Source organism: Podarcis melisellensis, assembly GCF_964234715.1.
Source record: "Podarcis melisellensis genome assembly, chromosome: 5".
In the NCBI taxonomy this organism is placed as follows: Eukaryota; Metazoa; Chordata; class Lepidosauria; order Squamata; family Lacertidae; genus Podarcis; species Podarcis melisellensis.
In genome coordinates, this window is record NC_138537.1 from 73,930,379 (window position 1) to 73,955,325 (window position 24,947).

Genomic DNA, 24,947 nt, shown 5'->3' on the forward strand with positions numbered 1-24,947 from the left:
ACTGCCCTAATCACCCACTTCAGTAACTATCTTAGAAAATGGTGTGAACAGAAAAGTGTCTGGGAAATTCCCTCATATCCAGGCTTTTGTATGTTCCTGGTATTAGAAGGAATGGTAAGAGGGAAAGGACCTAACCCTGCTTTGCTTAAATATGGAGGAAGGAAATAGTTATCTTGTTTTTATCTATTTTAGGGGTTCTTATATACCATGTACTGGGACGCGGGTGGCGCTGTGGGTAAAACCTCAGTGCCTAGGACTTGCCGATCGTATGGTCGGCGGTTCGAATCCCCACAGCGGGGTGAGCTCCCGTTGTTCAGTCCCAGCTCCTGCCCACCTAGCAGTTCGAAAGCACCCCTAAGTGCAAGTAGATAAATAGGTACTGCTTTATAGCGGGAAGGTAAACGGCGTTTCCATTGCTGCGCTGGTGGAGGCTCGCCAGAGCGGCTTCGTCACGCTGGCCACGTGACCAGGAAGTGTCTTCGGACGGCGCTGGCTCCCGGCCTCTAGAGTGAGATGAGCGCACAACCCTAGAGTCGGTCACGACTGGCCCGCACGGGCAGGGGTACCTTTACCTTTACCTTTATATACCATGTGTGATCCTTTAATCCTTTGCCAAGTCCTCTTATTTCCTGGTGTACGAACAATGGAGTGATCCAGGGTGTGTAGCTCATCCAACGAACTTTTATTGCCCCACTTTTAACGATACACAAAGTTAACAGGGAGATTTCGCTGGAATGCAAGAGACTTGAGAAGCACCTCTATGGCCTCTTTCTGCATGCGAGAAGCAGAAAGGTATAGGTTTGAGTCTGGGATGCGAGATTAGGCAGCTTTAGGAAGCTTGGAGTGAAGTGTGTGCACGGTGCCAAACGCAGAACATAAAAGCAAGCGTATAGAAATGCTGCAATGTCTTGCCTTGACAATTGTTTTTGCAAAGCCAGCACTCTTCAGCTGCTATCCCTCCATTGTGTCAGAGAAAGCTGCTCCCAGATTAAAGGACAAAGCAGATAACTCTCTTTGTGTGTGTTTTAAACCAAGGCAACTCACTCTGCTCCACCTAGCTTTGGAAGCATCAGCATAAAGAGATTCACCCCAAACTTGACCCGCGCAAAAGAAAGGCCAACCGAAGAAAAATCAAGCCTGTCGTTACCAAGGTGTGTGCAAGGCTTTGAGGTGGAGACGTGCGCCCAAGTTGTTCGAGGTGCTTAAGAAAACGCGTAACCTTTTTTCCCCCGACGGAGTTTTTTAAAAGTGACTTTTTCGGTTCGGGTCTCCGCCCGTGAACGCTTGAAAAGGCACTGGCTGCTGCCTATGTCTGTGTGTGTTAGCTTCACCCCTCGCTGACCCCGCGGCGCGCGACGGAGAAGCCGCAGGGGACGCAGGGAGGGAGGTGGGCGAGGGGGCTTCCCGCCGCCACCACACCTCCTCCCGGGGGCAGGAAGGCCGCCGACTTCGGCACCCAGCAGCAGCCTCCGCTTGGACGGCGGCATTTCCCGCCTCGCTGCCTCGAAAAGGCGCCGCCTGCTGCCCATCCCCGCCCCTCTCTCTTCTTGCAGGGCCAGCCAGCCAGCCAGAGGTTTATGGGGACAGACGGAGGCGCCTCAGCCGCCTTCTCTCCCTCTCTCTGCGGCGGCGGCGGCGGCTGCAGCCCGAGCCTCTGCAGCGCCGCCTTTTTCCTCAGCAGAAAGGAAAACACACACAACACGCACACGCCCCACACGCTCGCTTAGTTGCAACCGGTTTGTACCGGCCGCCGGCTCTGGCTGCCTCCACACGGCAGCGCCTCCCCGCCGGAGGATGAAAGGAGCCCGGGAGGGCGGCGGGGGAGAAAGAGAGCTCGGCGCTGGAAGGCGGCCCGCGCGCCCACCGGCCGGCCGGCTAGCTGCCTCCCTCTCTCCCTCCAGCAGCCTCTCTCGGCCTGAGGGCGCAAATAAACAGAGGGCCGCCCCCCGCCCTGGGGGTGGGTGGGATCCCTGTCACCGCAGAGCGAGCCTTCCTTGCTTGCCAACCCCCCCCCCCCCCGGGACGGCGGCAGGTAAATAGAGGGGTGGGTGGGGGACAGAGGGAGAGCCCCGTGGGAATATTTAGGGGGCTTGGGGTGGGTGGGGGATTGCTGTGTCACACTGGGGGCTGGGGCGGGAGGGGCAGCAACTTTATTAGCTGCAGGGAGGTGGGGGGAATTAAAATATTAAATAAAGACTGCCTGGACTAGGGATGTGTGGTGCAAAGGGGAGCCAGCCAGGAGACTGCAGCAGTGTCGTGGGCTGCAGACGCGGGGAGGTTTCTGCAAGCCCTGATTGAGCCGCTTGCTGTGCTTTTTAAGGGAGCAAGTCGACCCCCGCCCCAAAACAACGAGCAAGCGCAGGTCGCCGCCAAGAGAGCACATAGCTTTTGCTCAGGTTACTTCTGCAGGTTGCAGATCTTCTCCCCTTGCACTCTCCCTGCTCCCCCCCCCCCCTGGACGTAGTGGGATTTGCTGCTGAGCAAGCATGCATTGGACTATGATGTTAATTAACTTCTTCTCTTTTTTGCAGTAATGCTATGGCAGGGCAGCGAAAGCTTCATTTCCTGGTTGTCTGCTCCGGGGGATTCTAGCCAGCTTTCGTGAGGTTAACTTGCTGATATTTGTCCTTTCTTAGGCTTCTCTCTCTCTCTCTCTCTCCCTCTCCCTCTCCCTCCCCCCCCCACTGTACGGAGCTTAATACTAAAAACTCATGCAGGCTGTTTCAGCTTGTTATCCCGCAAACCTCCCATGTGCGTCGATGGCCATTGTATAAACAAGCAGGAATAGAAGATGCTGGGCTCTTAAAATTCCTCAAGTTCCGGTTAGAACTGTATGTTGTGGACAATCAGTGCACTATTCCCAAGTTAATTTTGTCCCTGCACACTGTACCCACTGTCATCTGGAAGAAGCATGCTTGTTTTATGTTATGTGAACACAAGGTGTTTCCTGTGGTTAATGAGCTACAACTGTCAAAGGTGGGTGTCCCACCAGTGACACATAACCGAAAAAGCTGCATATGTTCTGGGAGAAGGAAATGTTAACACTGTTAAATAGGCTACTTTTGGAGTTTGGGTCTCAGGCTGGTGCTAAGGAGTCCCATTGATGGTTTAACCAACTTTAAATATAATTTTGATAGAACACTTAATACATTACTGCCACATTATCTTATTTGCCCTTGCAAGACTCTTGCTCTTTTTACTGATGGAAGACCTAAGAGGTAGTTCCCCTTCAGTCATCTGCTGAGTGCCAGGTTTTGAATCCAGAGTTCAGAGTCCAAATTTCTTTCCAATAAATTCCTTTTCTTGGTCATAGTTCCAAGATAAGCTGCAAGCTCATCCCTTAAACGAGAACGTCAAAGTGCCTTAAGGACAACAAGGTGTTCCTTTATTTAAAGGTACTTTAATTTCCACATAGGTTTATCATGTCCCCTCTTTTTAAAATTTCATTCTGGAAACTTAATTAAGTGTATTGTTAACATTCAAGCATGAGGATATCACTGTTTTTAAGCCTATCCTCAGCTTGCCTCAATATACCCTTAGAGTTAAAGGGTATAAATGTGTTGAGGCTGAAGTGCATGTTGTCTTATGACAGCCTGGAGTTAAGTGTGTGTCTCTGGAAGTTAAGATTATTTTGAAGCTTCATTTTATAAAGCCAGTTGTATGTCTGAGGAGGTTTTTCTACTTCACAACATAGTGTTAAAATACTAGAACTGGTTCCCCCCCTATTAAAAATAACCCCCTCCCATGTTTCTTATTGGTTTGCCCCCTGATGGCACTCCAGTATTCTTGAAGGCGTAGGATGATTTTTGTTGTTGTCAGCTGTGGACTAAGTAAGGAGACAGTCTTCCTGTTTTTGTTGTTTTTTTGTTGTCAGTTGTGGATTAAGTAAGAAGGAAGGATTGGAAACATCAGGAAGCAGATATGCCAGATACTTAAGGCTGCATTGCTAAAGTTAGCTGACTTGCTGTGACCGCTTCTGGTAAGTTAAAGCCTTTTCTTTAATTATCCTTGCATTTTCCACATTTTCCTCTGCTTGTGTGCCACCCTTTCTCCAAGATGCTCAGGGTAGGATATGCAGGATTATCTAATTTTATCCTCCCAACAACAAGCTCTCTCTCTCTCTCTCTGTGTCTCTCTGTGTGTGTGTGTGTATGAGAGAGATATGGATGGATGGGTGGATATCCAGTGAGTTTCATGACCAAGTGTATCTTTGAACCCAGTTCTCATGTGTACTTGACTAAAACTCTATCCTATAACAAGGCAGAAATTCAGCTACAACCAACTAGTGGTTCGCAGAATTCTTACAAAGAATGTTGGACTATGTGAACCTTGGGTCTCCTCCAGCAAAACACTTCTTACGTTAAGCAAGAATGCATGCTCAGGATCACTTAGTTCAGATTAGTTGTGCTTTAACTGTTCAGAGGTCTTGATTATTCAGTTCTGCTGTGCAAATTGAAAGCACTTTAGTGGGCCATGGGGAATCTACTTTAAAAACCAAACAGTAGACCAAGCAACACTATAGTTGGTAACTCCTGCACAATATTATATTGGTTGTCATTGTCTTTTTTCAGTCTGTGTGCATGGTGAGCTGCATAGCGTTGCCTTGATCCGACTTCTAGATAAGTTCCGAAACATGTTAAAATAAGACTGCTTCCCTCAGTTAACCATTGTTACCTAAACAAACACAACTAAATCAATGCAAACATTTAGTGGTTATTTTCTAAAAGTTTTTTCAGCTGTTTAATGTCAGGTGTCATGAAAGCTCAGTACAAGTTCCCCTCAGTCTTATTAGTGCAATTCCATGTAGCATTGCATTCTTTCTATGCTACTGTTTATCAATTTGACAGTTTTTTTGGGGGGGGGAAGACACTTGGCAAAAAGTTATTGTGAGTGAATAGAAATGTCTGAAAACAGGAACAATAATCCTTGTGCTTTGCTTCTCTGCACAAAGTGTTGCAGTGGAAATAATGAGTTTCTGTTTAACCAAGAGCGTGATAGGATTGTAGGCTATTGAGAGCAGTGCTTTCTAGAGTGTTGGGCAAGAGATGTTAAATTTGTTAACCACAAACGGAAAACAGATTTTATCTGGAAACAAGGTAACGTAAAGGAAGTTCACTTATTAGTGATCTCTGAGAATGTGTATTGTTTGTCATAAGCAGCTCTGAAGTGGTTTGGGGATACTGTGAGGTAATAAATAGTTTAGATCTGTGTATCATTTAAGAGGAAGTTTGCTGTATGGGTAAGTAGGAGAACAACTCTATAAAACCCTGCATCCCTTCTTTAAAATAAGAACCCAGTTGCTTGGGCTTACTGAAATGGAGATGAGATTCTGAAAGGAGCCGACATGGATTGTGGCATGTAAGATTACAGCTTTCAGATGTTAGACTTTGTAACTAAGATGTCAGCTGGCAGCTTGATTCAAGAAGCCATTGGAAATGCTTCTTGCTATTTAGCAATCCAGTGATGTGCTTTTTATTTAAACAGTAAGCTCATTTCCTCCTCCTGGTTATATTTTTCTTCTCTGACAGTTCAGAAGCCATGAAATGTGAATTGGGAATACATTTTTATTTTATGAAATCTAGCCTTTGGTAGGTAGACAAGGGCCCTAATCCAGTGAGTGTGAATGTTTTAAGTTGCACTGAAACTAAATGGCACAAGTTAGTCACAGCTATCTGGTATCCAACCCTTTCACTGGGACTTACCTGAGTAAGTTCCTTTAATCATTAGGACCTACTTCCTGAGGGGATAGGTAGAATCAAGTTGCATGCCAAAACTTAACTTTAGTAGAAACAGGGCCAAGTGTAGAGGAGTTAAATATTTTATTTACAGCTTTCTGATTACCAAAGAAATAAGACAACTAAATGAAAGCTTTAAAAGAGAACAGAGAAATCCATGGAAATTGATGGATATGACTAATGTGAGTCCATTAATTTCATTGTGCCTACTGTGACTAGAAATTAACTGGATGCAACCCTATATTTTCAGTAGCAATGGTTAGAAATATCAAATGGTCAGCAATTGCGAAGGCAATAATGCTTTGAGTAAAACGCCACCAATGACTAACATACAATTTTCAAATGTTATAATATTAACTTTTGGTCATTCGTATTTTAGTAACCATGAACTCTTGTACAGTACACTTCTCGTCTGGTATGAGGTTCTTTTGATCCTTAGCCTTCTACGCTCTTAGCCCCACTGCATACCAGTACAAATGTAAACATTGGTGCAGATCATGGCATCTCACACCTGTGGTCTCTTGGACTACTGCAATGTGCTCTATGTGGGGCTACCTTTGAAGGTGACCTGGAAACTACAGCTAATCCAGAATGCAGCAGCTAGACTGGTGGCTGGGAGCGGCCGCCGAGACCACATAACACCGGTCTTGAAATACCTACAGTACGTTTCCGAGCACAATTCAAAGTTTTGGTGCTGACCTTTAAAGCCCTAAATGGCCTCTGTCTAGTATATGTGAAAGAGCATCTCCATCCCCATCGTTTTACCCAGACACTGAGATACAGCGCCGAGGGCCTTCTAGCGCTTCCCGCACTGTGAGAAGCCAAGTTACAGGGAACCAGGCGGAGGGCCTTCTCGGTAGTGGCACCCGCCCTGTGGAACGCCATCCCACCAGATGTCAAGGAGAACAATAGCTACCAGACTTTTAGAAGACATCTGAAGACAGCCCAGTTTAGGGAAGCTTTTTATGTTTGGACTACTGTATTTTAATATTTTGTTGGAAGCCACCCAGAGTGGCTGGGGAAACCCAGCCAGATGGGCAGGGTATAAATAATAAATTATTTATTATTTATTATGTAGGTTGGCAGACCTCTAGCAACTTTTTTGTGGGGATGCCTCTTGCCCCCAACCCCATGCATCAAGCTGTTTTTGGATGGGATATTTGTTTTTTTGGGGAGCTGCTATATTTGCTCGTTTATTTTGTTTCCAAAGAGAAGTGTATAAAAACAACCTCTACTTCTCATAAAATAGCTAAGATAGTATGGTGGCTAAAAGTGTGATCTGGGAAGATCCAGTCTTGCCTCTTATAGCTACAGACTAACTTGAAAGGCTTCAGGCAACTCACTGTTTCCTCAGTCTCAGCAACCCAGACTGCAATATGGGGTTATACTGGCCTATTTTACAATTGGAAGGGTTCCTGAGATAAGTGTACATGAAGTGAACATGTGGGATCCATTACATAAATGTTGTTTGTTGGGCATAATTATGTAATATTCAGTTCCAAAGGTCAATATCTATCTTATCTATAGGGGGGTAAAATGATTATACATTAAGGACAAGTCATTGCCAGGCAATAAATAAAATCAACCGTCACCTTAGAGTTCTGTAAATCATTATAAAATATTGCAAGTTTCAAAGCTTACTTGCATTGACCTCCTTTTTACTTTCCTTCGGTCCAAGGCTGCTGTCAAGAGCTTGAGTGATGGTAGGAGTTGGGTCATGATTTTTCTTTCTGTCTGCTTGTTCCAGAGAATAGGATCTTTTGAAGTTGGTATGAAAGTGTATAAAAATCAATCTCATACCAGAATTTCCTATTTCCATGTTCATTTCCGCCACTTGGTACAGTAAGAGTTGCTTTGGTTACATGTACCTGATATTTCTCTGCAGGTTGAATTGCCAAATACACCAAAAACAGCATGTTCTAGAAGACTGAATGACGAGATTCTATTCTGTAAGTAATATACTTTCCCCTTTTAATAAGTACTTTGCAACTTTGTAATATTTATACGGAAGGCCTTCCTTCCTTCCTTCCTTCCTTCCTTCCTTCCTTCCTTCCTTCCTTCCTTCCTTCCTTCCTTCCTTCCTTCCCTCCCTCCCTCCCTCCCTCCCTCCCTCCTTCCTTCCTTCCTTCCTTCCTTCCTTCCTTCCTTCCTTCCTTCCTTCCTGGATTTTTTTTTAACTTGAAATTCACGATGCAATTGATATTTCTATGTCCTTCCCATTATAATTCTGACTATCCTTTCTTTTACAAAAAATTAATCATTATTAGTAATACTTATTTTGCATCCTCATGCTTTTTGACATTTGGATATACTGTATTCAGTTTCTGTAGAAACGAAGATTATACTAAATCCTCTGCCTTGGGAACCAAAACCTCTCATTGTTTTCTGGTTAATTACTTTATATTACACAACATGACTTCAACTATCTTTGGGAATTCAGATTGTGTTCACATGAGGATCCCGTCCTATACATGGTACATAGTCTCAGAATAGTCAACGCTATCCAGCTATTGTGGCATCCTTGTGCCTTCAAAGCAAGCAAATGTGTTCCTTTCTGCCTCCTTGCAAAACAAACATTTCTCCAAACTTTGGTTCCACAATGTGAGGCCAGCAGCAAGTTGCAAGTGCTCTTAATGGGAGCTTCTGACCAAGTCATGATGTTGAGGTCAGTTGTTAAAACACCACTGACAAACATTTCATTCAATAAAGCTGAACTGGCTCCCAGGTTATTGTTATATCAATTCTAAGACCATAGTACCCAGTCCTAGGCAATCCGAACACCACCTGTTAGCAGGATGAGACTTCCAGGTTTTTTAAGACACTTGGGGTATGTTGCAAACTTTCAGATCTTTGTATATTTACAATGAGCTCTTCATGGAGTTTAGGCAACTGGGTCAACTAAGAGCCAGTTCACATAGTATGTATTTCCCAGTGGAAGAATCTGTCTCCAGTTCCCTTGGTGCTCTGTGTTCCTTCTTATCAACTCTGTTTTCTATTTCTTTACATTCTTTTATATAGAGCTGCTTCTGACCCTTGAATTTATCCTGGAAAATGGTGTTCCAGAAGTCACCAGATGGTGGATGGGGCTGGATGATTGTACTGGTGTCCTTCTTTACCCAGTTCTTGTGCTATGGATCTCCATTAGCTGTTGGAGTTCTCTATCTAGAATGGCTGGATCTATTTGGAGAAGGAAAAGGAAAGACTGCATGGGTTGGCTCCCTTGCAAGTGGAGTTGGACTACTTGCAAGTAAGTCTTTTAGATAAAGCATATGATTTAAAATGAAGTGTTTACTTATTAAATGCTTTTAAAATGCATATAAATTCTTTTAAGAATAGTTCCTTGCATATGTTAGAATAAGAATATAAAGAAAGAAAATGTCATTTGACTGTCGTCAAGTTGAAAACATGCAACTTTTGAGAAATTGCAACTAAAGTAAATTGGCATGATGGCTTGGAGTAAGGATTGACCTCTAATGAAAATTAGGTAAACATATTCTCTTTCCTGATAACATGCTCTGGATTGTGTGGTTTTACCCAGAAGCTAGTCCCCAGCACTGAATTCAATTGAATTTATTCATAGTAATTGTTCTTAAGATTTCAAGCTTAGCAGACAGTAGGAAAACCAATGTAGATGTTGCTGAAGCCAGCTTGTGTGAGCAGTGTAATAATATTTGATGTAGGAAGATGGAAGATTGCAGCAGCTATTTTCAGGGCTAGAAAACCTGAAATATGCAAATTTTCAAATAATAGTAATAGCTACTGCAATCTTATACACTTATCTGCTTCAGGTGTTAGTTGAAACATGAAACAAGAAATAGAAAACCTTCAGAAGTGAAACATCTGCACCAACTTTTAATACAAATAGAAAGTCCAGTTTTGTAAGCTCACCACAACCCGAAGGAGCTATGTTTATTTTGGAAATAGTTCAAATGGTGGGTGCCATCCAGAGAATGTTGGGCATATGTCTGATCTTTTGTAATGATTTTTCAGTGTTTGCGGTATTTTTAAATACTGCACAATTCAGTGGAGGGACAAGGTTTTGTGAAAAGTGAAAATTTATTACTCTGGTCACTGAATAGTTCAGTAAGGAAGCAGACACTGTTTTCAACCTGCAGAGCTTTCTCTTGAATTTTTTTTAAGCAAAAAACTTGAATTTGTAATATGATAATTGTAAGCTGTAAGCTGGACTCTAATCCTTTGAGCTCTCAAAGTCATGCTGTGAAACTAATTTTCTTAAATGTAAGAAGTTGATGAACCAGCTTTTATACAATTCCACATGATATCCTCACACATAACAGTGAGTGTTGTAACTTAGAAAGACCCACAATTTATTGGGCATCTCAATTTAAACTGTGGTTTCCAGTTGTAGTTTTGAGGCAAGCTGCTTGCCTTACACAGGCAGAGCTTTCCAAATTGTGTGTCGTGACACGTTAGTGTGTCGGCTGCAGTGTGTAGGTGTGTCGTGCAAATCTTCCCACGTTCCTCCCAGGTCTGGAAGGGGGTTAGTTTAACCTCCAGTTTCCTAGTAAAACTGAATTACAAAATGATGGATGTCTAAAAAGTGTGTCACCAACATGAAAGTTTGGAAAACTCTGGTGTAAAGTGTTGATTTGGATGTTGTGGCAAGGTGAATAAAATATGTACCTTCTACAAACCACACAGGCTTTAAAAACTGTTCTTGGTCCTTATAGTAGACTGGGGCAGCATGGCTGGCAGGGACCAAATTTGTTGCAGAAAGTCCCACACAGCCATATCCCTCTCTTCCACAGTACAATCTCCAGTTTAATACTGGGATTTAGTGTTTGCCTTTATATCCTGTCTTTCCTCTAAAGAGCTCAAGGTGGTACATGGAGTTCTTTCCTGTCCTCTTTCATCCTCACTACAGCTCTGCGAGGTAGATGAGAAAGAGTAACTGGCCTAAGGACTCCATGGCTAAATGAGGCTTTGAAACTGTGTCTCCCCAGTCCTAGCCTGGTACTCTGTATCACCAACACCACATCACTCTGCCTCTCAGGGATTCAATCTAAGACAGGATTTTGCCCATAAAATATGATTTTAAAGATTATTTTTTTATGCGGTGATGAAGTTTGGATCAAAATATTTATCACCAGTGCTTATGAAGAAAAACGCATTGCCCTTGAAAAGTGATTTGCTGGATTTCAAGGAGTGGGTCACAAGGACATCATATTTAAGCTTTAGAAATGGCATTGCCAGCTGCAGGAGGGAAGGCTATCCTGTTTCCCTCTCCATGGCAACCAAGGCTCTTTGGAGGTGCCTCATCAACCAAAGCAAGGAAGATGTATGGCAAAACATCCAGCCTAATTTCCCAAGTTGTAAACTCTCGTAACAACCCTGCTAGCGGGAAAAAAAACCCCACTTGATTTCTTTTCTTACAGTACAGTGAGTTTTAGGCAGGGGTCAGCAACCTTTTTCAGCCTTGGGCCGGTCCACCGTCCCTCAGACCATGTGGTGGGCCAGACTATATTTTGAAATAATAATAATAAATGAACGAATTCCTGTGCCCCACAAATAACCCAGAGATGCATCTTAAATAAAAGGACACATTCTACTCATGTAAGAACACGCTGATTCCAGGACTGTCCACGGGCCGAATTTAGAAGGCAATTGGGCCGTATCCGGCCCCCAGGCCTTAGGTTGCCTACCTCTGGTTTTAGGTAATTCTTAGTGAAATAGAGCCTCATTTATTGAATGCTCCCTGTGCTCTTCTAAATGTTAGATGTGCAAAGGATAACTAATTTGGATAACCAAGAGGTGGTTACTGAGATTTCTTCTTTTTCTGTCATTATAGCTGTAGACAATAAATGTACTGGTTTTGTGTAAATGAACATTTATTATTTTAAATATTATGGGGTGAAAACCCTCATATTTTTGCAAGTCCTCTCATGATTATTTTTTCCCATTGATTTAAATGGTACCAAAGTGTGCCTAATTTAGTTTGGATCCAGCTCATTGTGTTTATTTTTTAAAAGCAAATGCAGCTTTTCTCTCTTCCTTGGCCTATGTGCTGTGTTATCACTGTTTATATGCCTATAATTATTATCTATATTTTAGATGTAATGCTCATGAACATTCAAATGAAAGCATGAAGCTTTTGCCCTTGAATTCTGACTTCTACATGGTGAGATCTAAATCTACCATTGGTTTCTCCTGTACCTTTAGGGCTTGGTGGCAAATAGTTTTACAGAGTATTAGTGGAAGAAATACCCAGTTTTTACCATTAACCATGGCTTTAATGCCTCCCTAAATATCTGGAAATTCAACACTTTAACTGTGTGTCTGCTGCCAAAAATGGAGCCCTGTGTTTGACTCTCATTTTATAAAACTAAATAAAATTTATACCTATGTCCTGAAATTTCCCCATGCCTTCTGCCAGCAGCCACCAATGAAGGAACAGGGAAGGGAACATAATGACATGGAAATGTCTACCAGACACTGCAGAGGCAGAGGACAGCTGCTGCTAAACCACAGAGCTTCCATCATTGGCAGCAGCTTCTAGTTTAGCATACTTCGGTCCTTAAAAGTGCATATTATCTTGGTTACTATGCCCCATTTCCCCAAGCAAATCACAAGACCATATAGCTAGAGATGGCTTATAGTTCCCCTCCCTTTGCCGGAATATTGAAGATGCTATGGCATAGTCAACAGCTGCTAGCATGCTGTCCTGGCCCGAGGCAGTTACCCATGAAGCACAGCAGCCTGGTGGCTGCAGCACTATGGAAAGCTCCAAGTGAGCAGCTGTGCTCTGGCAAAAACTGGAGGTGGAGTGGGGTCTTTTGAGTCCACCTGTCCCATTCATCAAGCCCATGGCTCCGCTCTCCTGCCAGAAGAATGCATGTTTTTAAAGGGCCAACTCCCTGCCCAGAAGGAGTGCTTCCTTCTGCATTGACTCCCCAGGTAAAGCAGGCTTACGGGGAAGATGTCTACAAGCAACCTGGTTCAGGTTCTGCAGCCTCCTGACCACCAGGCTCAGGCTCAGCCTGTGAACCCTGGTCTAGTGTTAGAGCAGACCCAGATTCATCAGGCTCATCCCCCCTCTGACCAGAGTTTGAGTGCAGGACGGTAAAGCACTTGTACATTTTGTCATCTGCATGCACTTCTGTAGGTCCCGGCTTAGGTCTCCTGCCTATGACTGCATGCACTGCCATGTCAGACATTTTACCATGCTAACAATGCTCTTTGATACCTTGTCTATTTCTTACTAAATAACTTGTACTAATACAATCCCATTGCTGGTATGTGGTTGCAGTTTGCAACTAACTCACTTGTTGTAACAATGTAGCACATCACTTAATTCATGACAGCTTGTTAAGATATAGTGGCAAATTAGTCTATTCTGAAGTCTTCCATAGTACTCCCATTTTTGTGACATGCTATAAAATTTGCTGTGTAAGTAGACCACTTTAGAGTTAAGCCTTTTTTAAACCAGCTCAGCGAAAAAAGTTAATACATTATGCTAGCCTCATAGCAAGAAATAACTGTTTTCCTGCACATTGCCTGGCACACTGGTAGTTTCTACTGATAGTTTCCACATTTAGTTTCTTTAAGGGTCCCTATCAGCTCCAGTTGAATGAAGAGTTGTGGAAGACTACAGAATCCTGACTTGGAAGCAGGGACCTGTTGTCTTGTACAGTTCCTTGCTGCATCAGTACAACTCTTCTGTTAATACTCTGTTAATATTATCTTCTATTTAAAAGAATTTCCCAAAAAGTTGAAGATTTTTTGGGGGAGGTATCTTAACTGCCTGGCTATTGTGAGACTAGAGTGCTGGGCTAGATGGGTTTTAGGCTTGATTCAGCAGAGCTCTTCTTAGGTTCTTCAGTGATGCTCAAGGTTTACTGAAATAGCAGAAGAATGTTGTAATGATAGAGAGGTTTAGTTTCTGGATTTCTTGTGATACACCATTTTACCTTTGCCATTAGATCAAACATCCACTGGGGTAAGCACTGCCAGCATAGAACTGTGCATCTATTTTGCTTGCTTGGTCAAGCGAAATCATTAAGAACATCTTTCTCTCCAGTTGAAATCCTAGCCATGCTTGCTTAGAAGCAATTTGATGGAAATATTTATGCTTATGTTTCCTGTCCCCTTTTTAGGATTACAGCGTTTTGTCTCATCAGTTATGTATGCCGCTGATCAAATAGCATGTCTTCTTCCAAGTCCCTACTTTGAGTTTAGGAATGTAGGAAGTTGCCTTATAAGTCAGAACAATTGGTCCATCTGGTGTCTACACTGACAGCAGCTGTGCATGGCTCTAGGCAGGTGGCTTTCCTAGCCCTAACTTAAGATGCTAGGGATTGAATCTAGGATCTTGGGACCTTTTGCATGTAAAATATGTGTTCTGCAATATCTGGCAAACATCTGGAAAGATTTGTAGGAAAAAATACTGTAGGAAGCTTGCAGGCAATATGTATTTATTTATGTGTCCGCACCAGTTAGTGCTGTTGTATATTCTATATTTTGATTATGTTCTTTTGGGGTTAAACAACTATTTTATTCATCTGAAATGTGAGCTTTGAGGGCTCTTTTAGTAGCCAACCCAGAAGCAGGAGAAGTAATAAAGGACATTGTTGCTAGATAAAACGGACTTGTCAGCAACACACCTTAGAGAGTGGCACAGTGGGAGCTTGTCTCACATAAAGCTGCTCCCCTGTAAAACTAGTTGCACACAAAGTTAACAGTTCTTGATCAAACATATTTTCAGGGTGGGTGTCCTGACTGGAGAGAGCGGGGGTACCTAGCGAAACCTCAGGATTTCAGGCAGGACTCAGGTAGCAACCTCTTATCATGCACAAAGTCACAAGGCCAGGGGAAAGAGGTTCGGTTTTTCAGAAATTGCCTTGCATAATTTGCACTGTGAATGTTTTGGGGACAGTAATGCATTTCTGCCTGTTTATAAGTTTAACTTGTTAAGTGTGTAAATATATATGTAAGCCCTCATGATCCATACAGAGGAGATTGAAGTCCAAAGGATATAGGTAAAATATATTCTTAAAGAATAAATTTGTGCTTTTTCAAGTGTAGCTGTACAATACTCTTTGTTATAAAACTGCTTAATTTGTCACCTAGCGCGAGGAAATCTAACAATGGGTATACCAGGTGAAAGCACTAACCATGGCACACTGAAGATGAACGGGAGGGACAAGGACTACAGAATTATTTCAAACTCTAGTTGGGCAGAGATCATGTGGGGAAGCAGATGTTGGTGAAAGAGTAGGTAGCCTCATTGACTCTTGGAGCCATAACTGGACCACCATTTCCTGGTTCAGCCAGGACATAAACAACTGATTGGAAACAGAGAGGTGATCTCAGTTCCCCATGCTTCATGGATCTTTTAAAAATAGATGCCTTTCATATTGAGAGCAATTCTGCTAAGGGGAGAAATCTCTTTAGGGCTTGCTTATAGAACATTATTTTCTTTTCTTTTCTGTTCTTTCCTTTTCACAATTCACTCCTCTTCTTCTTAAATAGGTCCTATTTGCAGTTCATGTGTATCTGCTTTTGGAGCAAGACCTGTAACAATCTTCAGTGGCTTTATGGTTGCTGGGGGTTTGATGATGAGCAGCGTTGCACCCAATATCTACTTCCTGTTTTTTTCCTATGGAATTGTTGTTGGTAAGAACCACGAGAGATTATTTTTGAACAACCCCTAAACTAAAAAGGGGGTTGGAAGGGGTTGTGTGTCTTGATTTCAAAATTAAAATGTCAAATCTCCCTTTTATTAGTAGCAGCAAAGAATTACTATTATTATATTTCTATACCACTTAATATATAAAAAAATCACTAAGCGGCGTACAAAAAACTGAAGCAACAGCAGACAACTTAATTCTTGTGCAGTTTTGATGAATTCAAAAACTGCTTATAGGCAGCTGCCTCACGAGCCTTCTTCAGGTGAATGGAGGTTGTGTAGCATTGGGGGCGCTTTGTGAGTTTCACTTCCAAAATGGCTCTTTCTGTCCTGTTTTAACTTAATGAATCAAAACTGAACCATTAGCAGTGTTAATAACAAGAGTGCCCGATTCTTTGTGATTAATGCTTTGCTTTTTTAGGACTCGGGTGTGGCTTATTGTACACAGCAACAGTAACCATCACATGTCAGTATTTTGAAAAACGCAGAGGCCTTGCACTTGGTCTAATTTCAACAGGTATGGTTTTAATCTCTGTTTTGAATTACCTTATACTGGTTTAGGACTTAGTTATGGTTTCATTAGCTGTGATTATTGCATCTTAAGTCTCATAGAAAAGTGAACTGTTTTGAATTTGGTTTGCAAACCATGGTTTGCATCTATAGTTGGTAAGCATTGTATTTGTTCTGAGCAAACTGTCATTAATGTGCTTTCCCATTTCTCCAGCATCTCAGCTTCCTAAGTCACAAGCAGGTCCTGCTGGTGGCTCTGCAAGCTAAACCATTGGTTCATACATAGGTCATTTGGTGCCATGAGAATGATATCTTTTCATAGGCATTCACTTCTCCCCTTCTTTTCTGTCTTCATGTTCTCCACTTCAGCTACTTTCTTTTAGTGCAAACTCTGGATGCAAAACTGTACCAGATTTTATTAATATACTTCTGGCAATTTTTTCACATACCTAATTTGTCTTCAGTTAATTCATGTTTATTATCAGTCAGAGTCAGGTCAGGTCTTATACATCAAACATAAATGTTATTAACAGAAATATTTAATTTTAAAGCAGGTAGTGCATGATATATGGTAGCCATGCCTGCATTCTCAAAGAAAGAGGAAACATACCACCCCAAAAAGGGAACACATTCGCATTTTTTAAAATGCACATGCTAATTTATATGTAGAGATTGAAAATTAGAAATGCTGACTATAATTTAAATAGAAATAAAATGCATCTCATCATAGCAAGGGAGACTGTGCCCAGGGGACCTGTGTGCTTTCTTAGTCTGCTGTCTAGATCAGGCATCCCCAACCTTCAGCCCTCCAGATGTTTTGGACTACAATTCCCATCATCCCTGACCACTGGTCCTGTTAGCTAGGGATCATGGGAGTTGTAGGCCAAAACATCTGGAGGGCCGCAGGTTGGGGATGCCTGGTTTGAATGTTAACAGTTGATGGGCCACTTCCAAGACCCATATTCTCCTACAAGTCTTTTACCTGTAAACAAAATTTTGAGTCAGACAATCTGCAAAATAGAGAACTGGTACTTGTAGACATATAGCCACCCTAACATGGTTGTTTATTTATTTAAACATATCTGTTGCCTTTACAGAGAAAATTTATGCCCATAGTGATGTCCAATACAATTATCAATAGTTCATCTATTATTTTAACTATTTAACTTTGCCAAGCACAACCACCCTGGTAATTGCAGCCCTTCAGCCATGGCATGACAGCCCACAGAGAAGCTTGATAAATTTCCTGTTTTTGCTTGCCTGCCTGGGAGTTCTCGAGTTCCTGCCAGGCCACAGTATGGGCTGGAGTTCTTTGTTCAGCTTGATGAACGAACACAGGATTTATTATCCAGTTTCATAAATCACACGTTCAGTCAGTGGATTGTGTGGAGCATTGAAGTTGTAGGATATTTTATGAACTCATTTGTATGTTTCCATTCTCTCCTTTCAGGATCGAGCGTTGGGGTTTTTATATATGCAGCATTACAGAGGGAGCTCATTGAACTGTATGGATTAGATGGGTGTCTGCTTATTGTTGGTGCATTGTCTCTAAATATATTAGCGTGTGGGAGTCTGATGAGACCTTTGCAGTCATGTGGTTCTGCCTTACCAGAGAAGCCAATCCTCGAGAAAGTTCCAGATCAATACCTCATTTATAATGAAAGAGAAAAGAACGCCTATGAAGAAAATGTACTTGAAAAAGCCAGCAGTGAAGGAAAAGGTGTGAACCAAACATCCTGTGGTGACTGCAAGCAGGATTCAGCAATAACTAAGAACAATCTATTAACGATAACACCACACGAGAGAGAGACTTACAGACGGAAAGTTGTAGAACGGACCTATTTCTGTAAACAGCTTGCCAAGAAAAAATGGCAGTTATATTTAGACTACTGGGGGGAAACGCTGGGACTTTTTAAAAACAAAGTATTTTCATCACTTTTTATTGCCATCTTCTTCTTTGACATTGGCGGCTTTCCTCCTTCATTGCTCATGGAAGACATTGCAAGAAGTTCCAATATTGGTGAAGATGACACTGTCATTCCTCTCATTTCTGTCATAGGCATCATGACTGCCATTGGGAAACTTGTTCTAGGAATACTGGCCGATTTTGAATGGATTAATACCTTATATCTATATGTCCTGACTTTGATATTGACTTCGGTGGCACTAGTTTTGATTCCGTTTGCCCAAAATTACATCACACTGGCAATACTTTCAGGGGTTTTGGGTTTTCTGACAGGCAATTGGTCTATTTTTCCATATGTTACAACAAAGACTGTAGGAATTGAAAAATTAACACATGCATATGGCATACTGATGTTCTTTGCTGGACTTGGAAACAGTCTTGGACCACCAATTGTAGGTAAGGCTGTGTTTTAACAGGCATATATAAGTATTCTGAGGTACTTTACAGCAGTTTGTCTGCTCTCAATTTCTACCTGTTCAGTACTCAATTTCATAAGTTCACTCATGTCTTGATGATGCAGCAGCCTGTTTGGCATAACAGTAACTATAACTATGGTTTGTAGATTCAGACACAATAGCAAACCACTTCAAATTGTGATCCCCAAAGCAGCCTCAAACTGTGGCTTAATGTCCTGGTTTGACAGCCTCTTGTAAGCCACAGCTTAGCTAGTCTGATGTGGCACCTGATTGCTGACAATGTCTTGCTTCATTTGCTTGTGCAGAATATTTATTTTATAATTACACTGTTGTTTTCGGGGAAATGCAGCAAGTATTCTTCCTTTTACTTTTTAACTGCCTGGCTGCAAGGTAGTAGGTTGCTTGCTTTATCTGTTCTGTAAAAGCTACTTCTGACAGCTTCTCTTTTGTTGTTGCTTTTCAGGTTGGTTTTATGACTGGACAAAGTCTTACGACATAGCATTCTACTTCAGCGGACTTTGTGTTCTGTTTGGAGGGCTGCTTCTGCTGGTGGCAGCACTGCCATGTTGGAACACCATGAACGGTAGCAATCAAGCTGAAAAGTCACTTCCAAATATTTACTCCTACAAAGTTGCTTCCAGTGTGTAGGTGACAAGTGCGGAACAGTTGCTCCTCTTTTTATACTGCACAGCAAGATATTTTTAGTAATTTCCTCACTTATTTATGAGGCTAAAAAAACAACACAAAAATACATTTTTATATTACTTTGAAATGCTTTTAGCCAGCACCTCTTGCCTGGACGGTGCACCCATTGCTGGGTGTGGCAGATGAAGCTTCGTTTTAGCACAAGGGGCCTTTTGCTGTTGCCAGTGGTGCTGGAAACCATAGGAGTGGATGGGGCTATTGTGCTCATATCCTGCTTGTGGGGTTCCTGTAGGCATCTGATGGACCGCTGTGAGAACAGGATGCTTGATTAAATGGGCTACTGGTGTGATCCAGTAGGTTCTTACGTTCTTCACAATCGGGAAGTCCTGCTTGTGCCTATACAGCTGCATTACAGCCTAAGGGCACTAATGTGTGTTCTTGAGCTCTAATGTACATGTCGAGCTCCTGTTTTAAGGGCTTGTTCACACACAGATCCTTTGTGTATACATGAAAGTGCACAAAGGTATCTGATACGCAGCCAGCAATGTTCTCCTGTGACTTCTTTTTTCTGACACGTAGTATATACTACAGTTTCACAAGTTAAATATTTTTCCAATGGAACAAAATGTATTTTGAACCGACCACTTGCTTTTGCTTGTCTTTGACAAAAGACGGCACATTGCTTCTCTCTTCAGAAATCTCGATAACTCTGTAGTGAAAGACCTTTAAGACAATCGGACCATTATCGCCATGAATGTAATACGAATTTGAAGTGCTTGCTTCTTTGGTAAGGTAAATGCTTTCTGTTATACAATCTCATGTGTTGCCACAAGCAGGATTTGGGTCACATTACTTGTGAAGTGAACAGTATGGCATGAATTGCACTTCTAAACGCCACTGAAGATGCTGCTGTCCAAATATTTCACATTTCACTTCTCCAGAAAATGTGTTAAACCAAAATCTGTGAAACCAAGGAATAAATATAAGTTCTGAAACAACCACATGATTTTGAAATAGTTTCACCCTGTGTCAAAATTCCATTTTAGCAAAACTTGAAGGTTACTTTATTTTTAATTTTTTTTAAAAAAAACCAACCCAAAACAAAACTATAGGCTCTTATCTTTCAGGAATTTCACTTTTAAATGATCAGATGTTTTATGGTTGCAATTGACAAGCAATCAGCCAATAGTTTTCCCTATATAGGCTTGATAGAAACAACTGGTGCTGGCATACAGTATCAACTTCTTTGTAGACTGTTTCTGTTTATTGTCATTCAGCTCTTTATGCCAAGCACAACAAAATGGAAAATTTTGCAACATGGGGGGAAAACAACAACCTCAAAGAAGTTTACAAAAAGGTAATACAATTAAATTATTGATGAGAAGAATTGACCACAATAATTTAAGGATTTCCAGAAGTTAAAGTAACAATAAACTAAAAACAGTTTAAAACTCATATCAGCTTTCTAATTATCTGGGTGGGCTTGTCTAAACAAAAATGTTTTTAGCAGGTGCCAAAAAGAGTACAGTGAAGGTGTCTGCCTGGTATAGGCTAGATGTTCTGCCTGGTATAGGCTAGATGCTGCCACACTAAAAGACTGAGTTCTTACAAAGGGGGAAAGGGTTCTCACGTGGCACCCATAAATAACAGTGCTAGTCCACTGACTGAAGTGGTTGAATATGGTTTCGTAGGTACACTGCTCCCATGTTTTTACCGGCTTCATATACTAATGGTAGCACCCTGAACTTGGCCTAGTAGCAAATTGGCAGCCAGTGAAAATATCTGAGGACATGTCTTGTATACTGACAAGGCCTCAACTCTTGTCAGCAATCGTGCTGCAGCACTCTAACTGCAGCTTCTAGATCAAGCACAAGGGAAACCCCACATAGGGTATTTTTCACATAAAACTTTCCAAAAGACACATTTTCTTTATCAATGATAAAATCAAGGGGGAAGAGGATAATTTCTGACTCAGAAACGGTTATGTGATTCAGTTCTGGGTGCATCAGCATCTCAAGTAGTTCAGAGATCCCAGATGGTCCTCCTTTTTTTTAAAAAAAAATGTTTGCTTTGTCACACAAAAAAGCCAAGTAAAAACTGAGATGGTCCTTCATTTATGCAATTTTATTCAGTAGAGGGCACCACTCAGCAGAGCAGAGGTTCTAAATACAGGACTGACATACATGTGTTAAAAGCGTTAAAAGTATGTGTTCCATATATTATGGAAGTATATAAAGTGACATCAGACCAGTGCCGGATTTATGTATAAGCTAAACAAGCTATAGCTTAGGGCCCCACTCTCTTGGGGGGCCTCAAAAAATGTAAAGGAAAAAAACCTGGATGTACATTTCCAAAATATAAGAGATCATGGTTGAGTCGGTCCTCATTTTGCTGCTGCATTGCACTGATCTAAGCAATGACTTGGCATAGCACAAGGGTGCTGAAACTTTTCCAGCCTGGGGATCCTGTTCCTTTCTGATCAACCTTCCAAGGATCACATGACAGTGGTGAGCAGAAAAGCGAGTGGAGCCATGGGTGTAATTTTTGCCTTTGTACAGAAGGCTGGTTTCTACACAAGCACATGCACCCCTCGCTATCTTCCATGCAGACAAGCAAGAAACATTATCAGAGTTGAGGACACATTTGAGGTGTGAATCAGGGCCAGCAAAGATTATGGTTGGGGAGAATCATGAGAGGCCCAGAAGGCCATGTTTTCAAGTACTATGTGCAGAAAGAATTCAGTTCAGGGAACGCCTGGTACTTCATCTCCATCTTGTGGCTCAAAGGAGAAGTGAATGAATTTTATTTTTTGCTATTTTATTTTTTATTTTTTTATTTTTTTATTTTTTCATTTCATTTCATTTTATTATTTTATTTTTTGATATTTTACCCCCGCTTATGAGTAGCGCACTATACTCATACCATTCTAACAGCCGCGGCTCCCCCAAAGAATCCTCAGAACTGTAGTTTGTTTGAGGTGCTGATTTTTTTTAAATTATAGGGTTTTTAAAAATTGAACTTTAAGAAAAGACAACAACAAAAAGTCAAGTAAGTCATACTAAGCCACAATGAAACAAAGCAATAGTTTTATGCAGGAGGGGTGTGTGTAACTGGTGGTCCAGTAACACAAATAGTATATGGTATCCACATATCTTAAAATCTTCCACTTGTGCTTGTTGAAGGTCATCTCATATGCTGGGAGTCGTCATCTCATAAGGGTGCTGGGAGTTGTTAGAAGACCCTCCTCATAGAGCTACAATTCCCAGCACCCTTTGCAAATGACAGTTTCCAGGATTATTGGGGAAATTTTGCTGTTAAATAGCGCTTTAAATGTGTTGGTGTCCGTTTACAAGTCAAAAGTCCGTCCTCCGATCAACTGTAGCAACATCACTCTGGAAATATCAGTAGCCGCATTGGAATCTCCCAGAGAGGGTTTGTTTTTAATGAGAGGCAGTTAATTCTGAGCCTCTCAAGACAAAAAGAACTTTCCTCCGCCTTCTGGAAGGAAAGCTTTCAGCTGCCTGCCTGCTTCCTTGCGGCCTGCCAGGAGCCGGGAGAGACGAGCTTAAATCGGCAGTGTGCTTCGCCACACCTTGTAAGGCACAAATCCTTTGTGGTGCATGGCGGCAGGGGCTGCTTCTCAGGCTTCCTACTCCCAGGGCCCGTTGGGTGGGGCCTGCCTTAGTCACAAGGAGTCACAAAATGGTGGCAGAGCTCGGCACAGCTGACAAAACGCTGACGTTCTCGCCTCACATCTAATCCACCTTTGGAAATGGTTGAGTTTTCCCTCTTTTTTTTGACACCGTGATTTCCTGTCTTGTGGTATTGTGACTCAGCCTCCCCCTTTTAGGCAGAATTTGGAAGTTTATAAGCTCTTAAACGGAAAAAAGGCTTTTCTTTTTTTATATCTTTTTCTATTCCCGCCCCCACAAGATCTCTCACATCTGTGATTTCTTCTCCCGTTCTTTCCCAAACTTGGCTTGTACCTAATCTGCCACCTCCCCCCCTCAGCCCTTTTGTATTCACTTTCTCCTTCCATAATTGCATTCCTCTCTTATACTCTTCATTTCTATTCCAAGTTCATTTATTTACTAAATATAACAATATGGTGCTGCAGAGAGAGAGAAAAAAACCCCGTTCTTCTTATTTCCTTCAGCATCTCTGGCCCCCTCTCCCCTCAGTTGGAGGGGAGGCCTTCCTTCCCTCTTCTAAACTTAGCTTTTCTGCCAGCCACCTTTGTTCAACATGCAAGAGGTTGCCGGCGCTTCCTTTGCTCCAACCAAAAGGCTGCTGGGCACTGAGGCCTTCCTGGAAATGGCTCAAGGCCCCCATTTGAGCAGCACTGCTGTATATCATACAATCCTCTTGAAAGCTTCAGTTTGCCATGTGGCATGAAGGGCTACTTCTCAACAAACGCAGGCCCGATACTGTCTTTGGCCTGTGGAACTAGTAGTGCAGTTGTTTGGATACTAGCCGCTGTGCAGGTTTTGTGTTCACTTTTAGAGGAAACAAAAACTGATTTTCTAAAGGAGATTTAACACTGGACAAAGCAATCCTAAACCATGGCAGAGTGGCAAATGGACTGCTGTGTCCCAAACCCTAACGCTCACACCACCGAGGAAGGTGGAGTGGCTCCCCCCCCCCATCACCAAATACAAAATTAGACCCCTTTGAGGATCTGCAGGGTTTTGGATCTAGCGACTCCAAACATGCCAGTACTTTGTCTTGAAACAGACTGTTTTACAGCTGGTAGGAGAGTTACCAGTGATAGCTTCCAGTCCCCTCCGTGCTGGCAAAGTCCAGGAGATGGTCTCCTCAGCCTTATAATAATCCCCTCTAGAAACACGGATAAAAGGGTTAGGATTGCACTGTTACGATTACATCTCTTTTATGAGTTTTGTATGCATTGTGCAGCCATGTCAAAATGCACACACCTCATAGCTATTAAGCCCTTCCTGTTAGGTGGTATCAGTGTTAAGAAAAGATTTGTGAGAGATTGAGGTTCTATGGGAAAATATATTTCTGGCACCCAGCCTCCTATCTGGAGTGGATTTTGCCAACCTTTTCTACCTGGGGGCACTTCTGGAGATTTAAGAAATGTCATGGGCCCCACGCACACACCACAACCTGTTATATTGGCTACAACAGAATTCTTCTTTCAAGCCTGATTTCAGTGGGGCAAAGGGACCGCAATGGCACCGGGGAAGGCCTTTGTGTGCACATGTGAACCTGCAGTCACTGGATTGGAAACCCCTGGTTCAGGGAATGCAATGGTGGCGACCTCATAGCATTAAAAGTCTTTACTTATGTAAATCCAGATTCTGTGACAAAAGTTCTGCACCAGAAAAAGCAACCTGTATAAATCAAGCACGTAGCGCAAATGTGCATTAGTTGTCCCATTTAAAAAATATTTTCTGCTAGCCATAGCATAGAACAATATTTTCTGCACAAAACCACATTCACACCTGAATTCTGCAAACAACATACCGGTAAATGACGCACATAAAGCACCTGTTTGTATATTTTTCTATTTGCATAATTTAGTCTGCTTCCACTAACCATGGTGAGGAGAATGCGTGGCACAGAAATGGTAAATCCTGGCCACTGGGAATCGCCCCAAGCCCCAGTATTTCACCAGACATTGCCTATTCACTTTTACAGTCCCACCCGCCTCTAAATAAGAGCTAGAATATTACCAAGAAGAAAGGTGGGATCCTCACAATTCAGCACACTATTCTGAACGCTATGACTCTAGTTTTCATCTGTAAGCAATGATATCTCCTGGGTAAGAAGTGGTCAGGGTTGGCAGGAAGGAATAATCGGCAGCTCTGCTAGTTACTTCCCCGTGGAATGCAAAAGCTGAATGTCAAGCAGGCTGTGAGCATGTCGGAAGTTATTCTGTGCTGCTGCTGTGTGTGTGCGTGTTAGGCACTATGGTAACACCATTGGCTCGGACACCTCAGTAACTTTTTGTAGCTGCAGAGCTGACTGAGTAAAAATTATTGTTAGAGGAGGAAAAATAAACTAGA

The 24,947-nt window shown here is 42.2% G+C and overlaps 1 protein-coding gene and 1 long non-coding RNA gene across 8 annotated transcripts in view; one reads left to right on the forward strand and one right to left on the reverse strand.

The window, feature by feature from the left end:
* Positions 1–24,947, reverse strand: part of LOC309371320 — a 223,000-nt gene that overhangs the window by 7,574 nt on the left and 190,479 nt on the right. The gene's annotated exons all lie outside the window — the stretch shown is intronic.
* Positions 1,061–19,916, forward strand: SLC16A9 (solute carrier family 16 member 9). 7 transcript variants are annotated; one of them, XM_081913710.1, is made up of 10 exons: positions 1,061–1,151; positions 2,532–2,606; positions 3,314–3,395; positions 3,875–3,979; positions 7,621–7,684; positions 8,754–8,982; positions 15,225–15,368; positions 15,803–15,898; positions 17,342–18,253; positions 18,737–19,916. In XM_081913710.1, exons 6-10 carry the CDS (start codon positions 8,787–8,789, stop codon positions 18,919–18,921), a joined length of 1,533 nt encoding a protein of 510 aa, XP_081769836.1. In that variant the 5' UTR covers positions 1,061–1,151; positions 2,532–2,606; positions 3,314–3,395; positions 3,875–3,979; positions 7,621–7,684; positions 8,754–8,786; the 3' UTR covers positions 18,922–19,916. The 7 variants fall into 7 exon arrangements, with proteins under 7 accessions (XP_081769836.1, XP_081769834.1, XP_081769838.1 ...); XM_081913708.1 differs by lacking the exon at positions 1,061–1,151 and adding an exon at positions 1,426–2,032; XM_081913712.1 differs by lacking the exons at positions 1,061–1,151; positions 3,314–3,395 and adding an exon at positions 1,426–2,032.